This window comes from Salmo salar, chromosome 13 (genome assembly GCF_965601325.2).
Source record: "Salmo salar chromosome 13, fSalSal1, whole genome shotgun sequence".
Lineage (NCBI taxonomy): Eukaryota > Metazoa > Chordata > Actinopteri > Salmoniformes > Salmonidae > Salmo > Salmo salar.
The window spans coordinates 90,809,688-90,822,162 of NC_138303.1; the positions used below are offsets into that span (position 1 = coordinate 90,809,688).

Consider the following 12,475-nt stretch of genomic DNA (forward strand, 5'->3'; position numbering starts at 1 on the left):
TTCACCCAACTTATTGTGGGAAGCTCATGGAAGGCTACCCGAAATGTTTGACCCAAGTTAAACAATTTAAAGGCAATGATACCAAATACTAATTGAGTTTATGTAAACTTCTGACCCACTGGGAATGTGATGAAATAAATAAAAGCTGAAATAAATCATTCTCTCTACTATTATTCAGACATTTCACATTCTTAAAATAAAGTGATGATCCTAACTGACCTAAGACAGGGAATTTTTACTATGATTAAATGTCAGGAATTGTGAAAAACTGAGTTTAAATGTATTTGGCTAAGGTGTATGTAAACTTCCGACTTCAACTGTAGGTATGTGTGTTTCCTGTCTTCTCTGAGGTCACCAAATGAAACACACTCGTCATACCCGTCCCTTAAGTGTCCACGGACCATTCCCACCTTTTCACAAGTGGACATTTTGTTTCATTTTCCCATTTTGGGGATTTAGGGGTTCGGCCATGTGAAATCCTTTGTTCGCTCTGTGGTCTCTCTGCATGAAAAGGGGAAGAGAGTCTCCGTCAGGAATTTACGACCTGAGATTACAGAACCTGGGTGTAGGAGAGACAGAGAGGGGGAAGCCCTGATCTATACCCAGAACGGGCCACGTCATGACAATGTATATAGGGCAGCAGCCTCTAAGGTGCAGGGTTGAGTAACCGGGTGGTAGCTGGCTAGTGATGGCTATTTAACAGTCTGATGGCCTTGAGATAGAAGCTGTTTTACAGTCTCTTGGTTCCAGCTTTGATGCACCTGTACTGACCTCGCCTGCTGGATGATAGCGGGTTGAACATGCCGTAGCTTAGGTGGTTGATGTCCTTGATGATCTTTTTGGCCTTGCTGTGACATTGGGTGCTGTAGGTGTCCTGGAGGGCAGGCAGTGTGCCCCCGGTGATGCGTTGGGCAGACTGCACCACCCTCTGGAGAGCCCTGTGGTTGCTGGTGCCGTATCAGGCGGTGATACAGCCCGACAGGATGTTCTCAATTGTGCATCTATAAAAGTTTGAGGTTCTTAGGGGCCAAGCCAAATTTCTTCAGCCTCCTGAGGTACACACTGTTTGTGTGGGTAGACCATTTCAGATTGTCAGTGATGTGTACGCTGATGAACTTGAAGCTTTCCACCTATTCCACTGTGGTCCCATCGATGTGGATGGGGACTTTAGAACAACTCCTTGCTCATCATTTCATATTTTTGCTCTTGATTCCTCAGATGAAGGCAATGTGCGCACTCAACAGAACAATGTCATATGTGAATACAAGCAACAATCACACAGAAACCTCCCTCATCAGCAACATAACAAGACCTTCACATATAAATTATCTTGATAATACATTCTCAACAGATCCTGTAGTAGGTGAGTCATGTAATCATATGTAATGTGAGAAGTTTACTGATGACGGTTTCTCATGCTTTGATGTAACGGTGAACATGTCTTTTCTCAGATGGTGTCAGTTTTAATGGGATGTTCTACATTTTAATCGGTATTTCTGGGTTTACTGTTACCATTGTCCTTTTACTGGCCATTCTGTGGACAATGAAGTAAGTTTATAGCTCAACTACTTGTTAACATATCAAACGTGTACCTTTCCTTAATACAGTATCAGCAGCGGATGTGTTTATTCCATACTGTATACAGTAATATACAGTATAACACTAACTTTCTTCATACCCTTTCCAGGTATCGCACTTTGATTCACACCATTCGAGAGCTGCAGGGTGTTGAGGGTCTATTGGGCAGAGCTCCTCCATCCAACCCCCCAGCTATAAGTCCCCTAACCTTGAGGACATATCTAGTGCGTGAGACTAGAAGTCCACTAGAGCTTGTCTCTGTCACTCTGGGACAGGAGTATCAGAACACTAGCTCGCCCACTCCCCTGCTCAGGCAAACAACCAAGTCAGCTTCTAGGTCTCTCTGGAGACCACAGCAAACGGTAAACTCAGTTTGAAGAAAAAGCTACAGGGTAAAAAAACATTCTCATATTTAAATCTAGCTGTAGAATGTTGTAACAGCGTGGACTTCATTTCCCAGGGTTCCTGCTTCAACACATCAGGGCTGGGCATACAGCAACTCATCAAAGCAGGGAGGGAAGGGGTGTACTACAAGGCTAAGATGACGCGTGGCACCTGCAAGGGCCACTCCATTGTCACCTGCAAGATGACCAAAGAGGGTAAGGACAAATCCACCAAGCTTACTACTAAACTCAGCAAAAAAAGAAACGTCCCTTTTTCAGGACCCTGTCTTTCAAAGATAATTTGTAAAAATCCAAATAACTTCACAGATCTTCATTGTAAAGGGTTTAAACACTGTTTCCCATGCTTTTGCAATGAACCATAAACAATTAATGAACATGCACCTGTGGAACGGTCATTAAGACACTAACAGCTTACAGACGGTAGGCAATTAAGGTCACAGTTATGAAAACTTAGGACACTAAAGAGGCCTTTCTACTGACTCTGAAAAACACCAAAAGAAAGATGCCCAGGGTCCCTGCTCACCTGCGTGAATGTGCCTTAGGCATGCTGCAAGGAGGCATGAGGACTGCGGATGTGGCCAGAGCAATAAATTGCAATGTCCATACTGTGAGACGCCTAAGACAGCGCTACAGGGAGACAGGACGGACAGCTGATCGTCCTCGCAGTGGCAGACCACGTGTAACAACACCTCACCAGACATCACAGGCAACAACGTTGCCTATGGGCACAAACCCACCGTCACTGGACCAGACAGGACTGGCAAAAAGTGCTCTTCACCGACGAGTCGCCGTTTTGTCTCACCAGGGGTGATTGTAGGATTCGCGTTTATCGTCGAAGGAATGAGCGTTACACCAAGGCCTGTACTCTGGAGCGGGATCGATTTGGAGGTGGAGGGTCCGTCATGGTCTGGGACGGTGTGTCACAGTGTCGTCGGACTGAGCTTGCTGTCATTGCAGGCAATCTCAACGCTGTGCGTTATAGGGAAGACATCCTCCTCCCTAATGTGGTACCCTTCCTGCAGGCTCATCCTGTCATGACCCTCCAGCATGTCAATGCCACAGCCATACTGCTCATTCTGTGCGTGATTTTCTGCTAGACAGGAATGTCTTGGTGATAGAGTAGGGTAACATCTCACAGCAAGAACTGGCAAATCTGTTGCAGTCCATGAGGAGGAGATGCACTGCAGTACCTAATGCAGCTGGTGGCCACACCAGATACTGACTGTTATTTTAGATTTTGACCCCCCCTTTGTTCAGGGACACATTATTCAATTTCTGTTAGTCACATGTCTGTGGAACTTGTTCAGTTTATGTCTCAGTTGTTGAATCTTATGTTCATACAAATATTTACACATGTTAAGTTTGCTGAAAATAAACGCAGTTGACAGTGAGAGGACATTTCTTTTTTTGCTGAGTTTATTTAACGTTGTTAGTCAATACCAAAAAGACAATAATGCACTGTACTCCTCACAATAATACAATCACAGCCCTCACCATCAGAGGTTTACTGTTTGAAATGCACCCAGGAGCTTATACCTACCAAAACAGTTGATAAGCGTGGTTTGTCCTCTGTAGGGGTTACCCACAGGAGGGTAGCCAGAGAGGTGAACATCATGAAGAAGCTGGGTACCCACAAGAACGTGCTGCAGCTGCTAGACTGGAACATCACACAGGGTAAGCGTCACATGCTCGTTTATTAAGCATTCATTGTTTCTGAAATTTGGACCATGGCAAAATGTTATACAGTAAGATGGTGTTGTGTGTGTTTAATTTTCCTTTACTCCAGCTCCTTACATGTTGATCCTGGAGTCGGTGAGCAGTGGGACCCTGCGCAGTTTCCTGCAAGTGAATCAACACCAACTGAGCAGGGACAGTGAACTGCAAAAGCACTTCACCACAGCAGCATATCACATTGCCCATGCAATGAGACACCTGCGCTCTAAAATGGTACATTAGAATCATTCCAAAAATCCATCAACAATGTCATATATTTCACTTTTGCCTGTGGTCACCTCACATACATATTTGACTACAGTCCCCATCATCTCTGTTGCACAATTGTTCATACTACAGGTGGTGCACTGTGACCTAGCACTGAGGAACATCATGGTTAACCATTTCCCCAGAGAGGTGAAGCTGGCAGAGTTTGGACTGGCCCAAGACCTGACTCTTATGAGGAGCCGTCGCAGCAGCCACAAAGGAGACCACATGGTGAGGAGGACTGTCTTGGAGTCACCCAGACGTTGTGACCAGAGCATAATTTAACTTGGCTGTTCTTTTTGGTTCTGTTCGCAGCAAAAAGTGCCCCTGCGTTGGTATCCCCCAGAGTACTTCAGAAACAACTACTATAGCTTCAAAGGGGATGTCTGGGCATTTGGCATTGTGCTGTGGGAGATGCAAACATTTGGTAAAATGGAAAGAGCACCTGAGATTAACTGAGAAAAATATATTCACTAACGTATTAATAATGAATTTTCATTTTTTAGGGGGTAGATCAGATTTAATATTAAAGATAGATTGTAGCTTCCATAAATGTAATTGTCTGCATCATTTCCATTCCCCAATATATATTTTTTGTAAATGTATACAGTACCAGTCAAAAGTTTGGACACACCTACTCATTCAAGGGTTTTTCTTTATTCTTACTATTTTCTACATTGTAGATTTTTAACTTTGCTGTTTTACAAAAGTTTTGAAAATATATCAATTTTACAGACACAGTATATTTTACATTTGTTATCTTGTTGTTATTAGTCCTACCCTTCAGCTGCATTCAACCCCTCACATCTAGATCTTAACACCATCCATACTGGATTTCTATTTGCCATGTATTTTTTAACAGTGCTGTAATGATTCGTCTTAATCTTAGGGACCTTACCATATCCCAACCTGGAGACTTCAGAGTTGGTGGTGCGCTACATCTGCTCTGGACACAGGAACTCAGAACCAGAGACATGTAGACCAGAGATGTGAGTAATGATCCCGCCCCTTCAGATACTTTTTTTACATGGAATATTTCCAGGCATATCTGACTACTCATGTGTATTTGCATGATACTGGTGCGCTAGTAAACTCAGCAAAAAAAGAAACGTCCCTTTTTCAGGACCCTGTCTTTCAAAGATAATTTGTAAAAATCCAAATAGCTTCACAGATCTTCATTGTAAAGGGTTTAAACACTGTTTCCCATGCTTGTTCAATGAACCATAAACAATTACTGAACATGCACCTGTGGAACGGTCATTAAGACACTAACAGCTTACAGACGGTAGGCAATTAAGGTCACAGTTATGAAGAGTTAGGACACTAAAGAGGCCTTTCTACTGACTCTGAAAAACACCAAAAGAAAGATGCCCAGGGTCCCTGCTCAACTGTGTGAACGTGCCTTATGCATGCTGCAAGGAGGCATGAGGACTGCAGATGGGGCCAGAGCAATAAATTACATTTACATTTTTACATTTAAGTCATTTAGCAGACGCTCTTATCCAGAGCGACTTACAAATTGGTGCATTCACATTATGATATCCAGTGGAACAACCACTTTACAATAGTGCATCTAAATCTTTTAAGGAGGGGGGGGTTAGAAGGATTACTTTATCCTATCCTAGGTATTCCTTAAAGAGGTGGGGTTTCAGGTGTCTCCGGAAGGTGGTGATTGACTCTGCTGTCCTGGCGTCGTGAGGGAGCTTGTTCCACCATTGGGGTGCCAGAGCAGCGAACAGTTTTGACTGGGCTGTGCGGGAACTGTGCTTCCTCAGAGGTAGGGAGGCGAGCAGGCCAGAGGTGGATGAGCGCAGTGCACTTGTTTGGGTGTAGGGCCTGATCAGAGCCTGAAGGTACGGAGGTGCCGTTCCCCTCACACCTCCGTAGGCAAGCACCATGGTCTTGTAGCGGATGCGAGCTTCAACTGGAAGCCAGTGGAGAGAGCGGAGGAGCGGAGTGACGTGAGAGAACTTGGGAAGGTTGAACACCAGACAGGCTGCGGCGTTCTGGATGAGTTGTAGGGGTTTAATGGCACAGGCAGGGAGCCCAGCCAACAGCGAGTTGCAGTAATCCAGACGGGAGATGACAAGTGCCTGGATTAGGACCTGCGCCGCTTCCTGTGTGAGGCAGGGTCGTACTCTGCGAATGTTGTAGAGCATGAACCTACAGGATCGGGTCACCGCCTTGATGTTAGTAGAGAACGACAGGGTGTTGTCCAGGGTCACGCCAAGGTTCTTAGCACTCTGGGAGGAGGACACAATGGAGTTGTCAACCGTGATGGCAAGATCATGGAACGGGCAGTCCTTCCCCGGGAGGAAGAGCAGCTCCGTCTTGCCGAGGTTCAGCTTGAGGTGGTGATCCGTCATCCACACTGATATGTCTGCCAGACATGCAGAGATGCGATTCGCCACCTGGTTATCAGAAGGGGGAAAGGAGAAGATTAATTGTGTGTCGTCTGCATAGAAATGATAGGAGAGACCATGTGAGGATATGACAGAGCCAAGTGACTTGGTGTATAGCGAGAATAAGAGAGGGCCTAGAACAGAGCCCTGGGGGACACCAGTGGTGAGAGCACGTGGTGCGGAGACAGATTCTCGCCACGCCACCTGGTAGGAGTGACCTGTCAGGTAGGACGCAATCCAAGCGTGGGCCGCGCCGGAGATGCCCAACTCGGAGAGGGTGGAGAGGAGGATCTGATGGTTCACAGTATCAAAGGCAGCAGATAGGTCTAGGAGGATGAGAGCAGAGGAGAGAGAGTTAGCTTTAGCAGTGCGGAGAGCCTCCGTGACACAGAGAAGAGCAGTCTCAGTTGAATGACCAGTCTTGAAACCTGACTGATTTGGATCAAGAAGGTCATTCTGAGAGAGATAGCAGGAGAGCTGGCCAAGGACGGCACGTTCAAGAGTTTTGGAGAGAAAAGAAAGAAGGGATACTGGTCTGTAGTTGTTGACATCGGAGGGATCGAGTGTAGGTTTTTTCAGAAGGGGTGCAACTCTCGCTCTCTTGAAGACGGAAGGGACGTAGCCAGCGGTCAAGGATGAGTTGATGAGCGAGGTGAGGTAAGGGAGAAGGTCTCCGGAAATGGTCTGGAGAAGAGAGGAGGGGATAGGGTCAAGCGGGCAGGTTGTTGGGCGGCCAGCCGTCACAAGACGCGAGATTTCATCTGGAGAGAGAGGGGAGAAAGAGGTCAAAGCACAGGGTAGGGCAGTGTGAGCAGGACCAGCGGTGTCGTTTGACTTAGCAAACGAGGATCGGATGTCGTCGACCTTCTTTTCAAAATGGTTGACGAAGTCATCCGCAGAGTGGGAGGAGTGGGAGGAGGATTCAGGAGGGAGGAGAAGGTGGCAAAGAGCTTCCTAGGGTTAGAGGAAGATGCTTGGAATTTAGAGTGGTAGAAAGTGGCTTTAGCAGCAGAGATAGAAGAGGAAAATGTAGAGAGGAGGGAGTGAAAGGATGCCAGGTCCGCAGGGAGGCGAGTTTTCCTCCATTTCCGCTCGGCTGCCCGGAGCCCTGTTCTGTGAGCTCGCAATGAGTCGTCGAGCCACGGAGCAGGAGGGGAGGACCGAGCCGGCCTGAAGGATAGGGGACATAGAGAATCAAAGGATGCAGAAAGGGAGGAGAGGAGGGTTGAGGAGGCAGAATCAGGGGATAGGTTGGAGAAGGTTTGAGCAGAGGGAAGAGATGATAGGATGGAAGAGGAGAGAGTAGCGGGAGAGAGAGAGCGAAGGTTAGGACGGCGCAATACCATCCGAGTAGGTGCAGAGTGAGAAGTGTTGGATGAGAGCGAGAGGGAAAAGGATACAAGTTAGTGGTCGGAGACTTGGAGGGGAGTTGCAATGAGATTAGTGGACGAACAGCATCTAGTAAAGATGAGGTCAAGCGTATTGCCTGCCTTGTGAGTAGGGGGGGAAGGTGAGAGGGTGAGGTCAAAAGAGGAGAGGAGTGGAGTGGAAAGAAGGAGGCAGAGAGGAATGAGTCAAAGGTAGACGTGGGGAGGTTAAAGTCACCCAGAACTGTGAGAGGTGAGCCATCCTCAGGAAAGGAACTTATCAAGACGTCAAGCTCATTGATGAACTCTCCAAGGGAACCTGGAGGGCGATAAATGATAAGGATGTTAAGCTTGAAAGGGCTGGTAACTGTGATAGCATGGAATTCAAATGAGGAGATAGACAGATGGGTCAGGGGAGAAAGAGAGAATGTCCACTTGGGAGAGATGAGGATTCCAGTGCCACCACCCCGCTGGCCAGATGCTCTCGGGGTATGCGAGAACACGTGGGCAGACGAGGAGAGAGCAGTAGGAGTAGCAGTGTTATCTGTGGTAATCCATGTTTCTGTCAAATTGCAATGTCTGTACTGTGAGACGCCTAAGACAGCGCTACAGGGAGACAGGACGGACAGCTGATCGTCCTCACAGTGGCAGACCACGTGTAACAGCACCTGCACAGGATCTGTACATCCGAACATCACACCTGTGGGACAGGTACAGGATGGCAACAACAACTGCCTGAGTTACACCAGGACCGCACAATCCCTCCATCAGTGCTCAGACTGTCCGCAATAGCCTGAGAGAGGCTGGACTGAGGGCTTGTAGGCCTGTTGTAAGGCAGGTCCTCACCAGACATCATCGGCAACAGCGTCGCCTATGGGCACAAACCCACCATCGCTGGACCAGACAGGACTGGCAAAAAGTGCTCTTCACTGACGTGTCGCAGTTTTGGCTCACCAGGGGTGATGGTCGGATTTGCGTTTATTGTCGAAGGAATGAGCGTTACACCGAGGCCTGTACTCTGGAGCGGGATCGATTTGGAGGTGGAGGGTCCGTCATAGTCTAGGGCGGTGTGTCACAGCATCATCGGACTGAACTTGTTATCATTGCAGGCAATCTCAACGCTGTGCGTTACAGGGAAGACATCCTCCTCCCTCATGTGGTACCCTTCCTGCAGGCTCATCCTGACATGACCCTCCAGCATGACAATGCCACCAAACATACTGGTCTTTCTGTGTGTGATTTCCTGCAAGACAGGAATGTCAGTATTCTGCCATGGCCAGTGTAGAGCCTGGATCTCAATCCCATTGAGCATGTCTGGGACCTGTTGGATCGGAGGGTGAGGGCTAGGGCCATTCCCCACAGAAATGTCTGGGAACTTGCAGGTGCCTTGGTGGAAGAGTGGGGTAACATCTCACAGCAAGAACTGGCAAATTTGGTGCAGTCCATGAGGAGGAGATGCACTGTAGTACTTAATGCAGCTGGTGGCCACACCAGACACTGACTGTTACTTTTGATTTTGACCCGCCCTTTGTTCAGGGACACATTATTCCATTCCTGTTAGTCACATGTCTGTGGAACTTGTTCAGTTTTTGTCTCAGTTGTTGAATCTTGTTATGTTCATACAAATATTTACACATGTTAAGTTTGCTGAAAATAAACACAGTTGACAGTGAGAGGACGTTTCTTTTTTTGCTGAGTTTATATGGATCCCCTTTCCTTCTAGACTGCAGATGATGAGGGACTGCTGGCTGGAGCCCTACACCCAAAGGCCCTCCTTCAACAACATAGTCAGTGTCCTGGAGAACATCCTGGAGGATGATGCAGTGAGTGTGGCGTTTTCAGTTACCGTTCCCCTTGCATCTCCTATCGTTCTCTGTGGTAAAAACGCATTTAAGAGGCAATCTAGGCATGCAAAATGTTACCTTTCCATGCATTTATTTGTGTTTGTATATTGTCTGCAGGATTACATCAAAGTGAACAATGGACTAGCCAATGTTCGATATGGCGGCCAAGATCAAATCTGCCTTACTCTCCTTCATGACGACTGAATATGTGCAGAGAGGAAGAGGTGAAGCCTCAGTATATAGATCATCTTTGATATCTGCAATAAGTTACTTCATGCATAACATGTTTGGATGTGCAGGTTTACAAAATCTGCTTTTTCTTTTACTTAGGGAAGTAGGTCTACTACAATGACCTTACACTGAGCGTACAAAACATTAGGAACAGCTACTTAATATTGAGTTGCACCCCCTTTTGCTCTCAGAACAGCCTCAATTCGTTGGGGCATGGACTACAAGGTGTCAAAAGCATTCCACATGGATGCTGGCCCATGTTCACTCCAATGCTTCCCACAGTTGTGTCAAGTGGTGGACCATTTTTGATACACACAGGAAACTGTTGAGAGTGAAAAACCCAGCAGTGTTGCAGTTCTTGAGACACTCAAACCGGTGCGCCTGGCACCTACTACCATACCCTGTTCAAAGGCACTTCAATATTTTGTCTTGCCTATTCACCCTCTGAATGACACACATGCACAATCCATGTCTCACTTGTCAAGGCTTAAAAATCCTTCTTTAACCTGCCTCCTCCCATTCATCTACACTGATTGAAGTGGATTTAACAAGTGAAATCAATATCAGATCATAGCTTTCACCTGGTTCAACTCCAGGTGTTATAAATGCATGACCCTCCCCTTGTACTGTAAAGTAAATGGAACCCCCCCCCCCCCCCCCCTCATAGAATTAACTAAAATAACAATAACTGTAGCGACCCTGTGTTTATAAACGTGGATATCAACTTTGCCACTTCTGCATGTTTTTGTGGCACAGTTGGTGCCATGCAGGGCTACGGGCCAGAAGGTTGAGGATTCGCTGACAACCACAGAAGAGCTCACTCTCCCTGCCTGTTTCGTTACTTCAAGATCAAAGCCGGTTGCAGACAATGATCAGCTAGGGGGAATCAGATTTTCAAATTTTCCACCAACAGGTTTATGTGCCAATGCACCACACAACCAATAAACAAAACATACCGACTTCGGGTCTTCAATATCACGGTTTTCATTTTCAACACAAAAATAAATATACTGTCTCGACAAACAGAAAACTCACACATCCCTCCCTCCCTTAAGCTTGACAATCTCTGAATGTCATTAAACTTTTTGGTCTCTTTCCGTTTATCAAATTGCAGCTGGACAGTTTGGATTGATTGATTGATTTTATTTGTCAGTAAAAAAAATACATATACAGTATAAACAAATAATTGTAGAAGTGACTGGGATTGCACAATAAAGTCCGGGACTAATTTCCATTGTGGTCCCTACATTTGCTGCAGCGCATGCTAGTAATATATGGACTAAATGCATGTCTAATTTACACATCTCCATCTGGCTTTCGGGGGTCAACCTATTTTTTTATTGTAAAGATGATGTTTTATTTATTTCAGCTGTATAGTTTTAAAACAGCATATCACTTGAATATTGTTGCTTTAAATCAGTGTGCACGGGAGCACTATGTCATTGTCTTTCTCTCTCTCCATCAATTCCATTCAAATTGCATCCAAAATAGATAATCCTGTTCAAAAAGTATATATATATATACTTTTTGAACAGGATTATCTATTTTGGATGCAATTTGAATGGAATTGATGGAGAGAGAGAAAGACAATGACATAGTGCTCCCGTGCACACTGATATATATATATATCCTAGCCTACCTCTTTCAGCTAATAATTTCAGCTAATAAATTAAATTCAGTTAATAGCCTTATATTTAGCTAATGAATGATGGTCTATAAATAAGCTTCTAATTTATAGCCTCTGTCTCTTGCACAATACACACCATGTGCTCTGCTGGCCTCTCTCCTTAAAAAAACACTTCTTAGCTCTTGGAGTCCCAAGAAAAGCTAGACTACAATAGCTTGCTGGAAGAATGTATTTTTAGCATGTCTTATACTAATAGACTGTTGGAAGAAGGATGCAAGCTCTTGTTTGCTGAATGTCACGCCCTGTTCTGTTTCACCTGTCCTTGTGATTGTCTCCACCCCCCTCCAGGTGTCGCCCATCTTCTCCATTATCCCCTGTGTATTTATTCCTGTGTTCTCTGTTTGTCTGTTCGTTTTGTTTGTGAAGTCAACCAGCGGTTTGTCTCAGCTCCTGCTTTTCCCCCAGTCTCTCTTTTTCCTCACCCTCCTGGTTTTGACCCTTGCCTGTCCTGATTCTGAGCCCGCCTGCCCCTGACCTTGCCTGCACCTTTGCCCCTACTCTGGATTACAGATTTTTGCCTGACCTGAGTCTGCCTGCCATCCTGTACCTTTGCCCCAATACTCTGGATTATCGACCCCTGCCTGCCTTGACCTGTTGTTTGCCTGTAATAAACATTGTTACTTCAACACAGTCTGCATTTGGGTCTTACCTGAAACATGATAGCTGAATGATAAATACAGCAGCCAATAGAACTCACAGCTGGGGAGTTTGAAATAAGAGTGAACGCGGGATGGCGGTAGGCTATAGCAGTTATTTGTTCAGACCCGTAACCATTCAATCTTAATGAAAAGAAAGGGAAGTAATCTGCATCTTATTCTAGTTCTATGTTCAAGTATGTCATTACAATGAAGATCAGGAAAACAAAACATTTAACTGTTGAATGCAAGGAAATAATGAAGCAACAATCAGGAAAGAACAGGTATGCTAATACACACATTGCACAACGTTAGGGGAAATATTTTGAAATGTATACATGCGTCAG

At 45.7% G+C, this 12,475-nt stretch overlaps 1 protein-coding gene across 1 annotated transcript; it reads left to right on the forward strand.

Moving 5' to 3' along the window:
- Nucleotides 1-1,223: 1,223 nt before the first annotated feature.
- LOC106568122 (fibroblast growth factor receptor homolog 1) lies at nucleotides 1,224-11,323 on the forward strand. Its single transcript, XM_014138151.3, has 12 exons — nucleotides 1,224-1,363; nucleotides 1,452-1,548; nucleotides 1,688-1,940; nucleotides 2,039-2,177; nucleotides 3,558-3,656; nucleotides 3,769-3,929; nucleotides 4,056-4,193; nucleotides 4,278-4,389; nucleotides 4,852-4,951; nucleotides 9,455-9,554; nucleotides 9,693-9,799; nucleotides 10,563-11,323. Exons 1-11 carry the CDS (start codon nucleotides 1,228-1,230, stop codon nucleotides 9,777-9,779), a joined length of 1,422 nt encoding a protein of 473 aa, XP_013993626.2. The 5' UTR covers nucleotides 1,224-1,227; the 3' UTR covers nucleotides 9,780-9,799; nucleotides 10,563-11,323.
- The last annotated feature ends 1,152 nt before the right edge of the window (nucleotides 11,324-12,475 follow it).

Bases quoted from the DNA above. Each gene is read 5' to 3' on its own strand.
- LOC106568122 (XM_014138151.3), top strand. From the start codon at position 1,228: ATGTGCGCACTCAACAGAACAATGTCATATGTGAATACAAGCAACAAT. The intron at 1,549-1,687 runs GTAAGTTTATAG...TACCCTTTCCAG, and splicing joins GCCATTCTGTGGACAATGAA to GTATCGCACTTTGATTCACA. The intron at 3,930-4,055 runs GTACATTAGAAT...TTCATACTACAG, and splicing joins GACACCTGCGCTCTAAAATG to GTGGTGCACTGTGACCTAGC.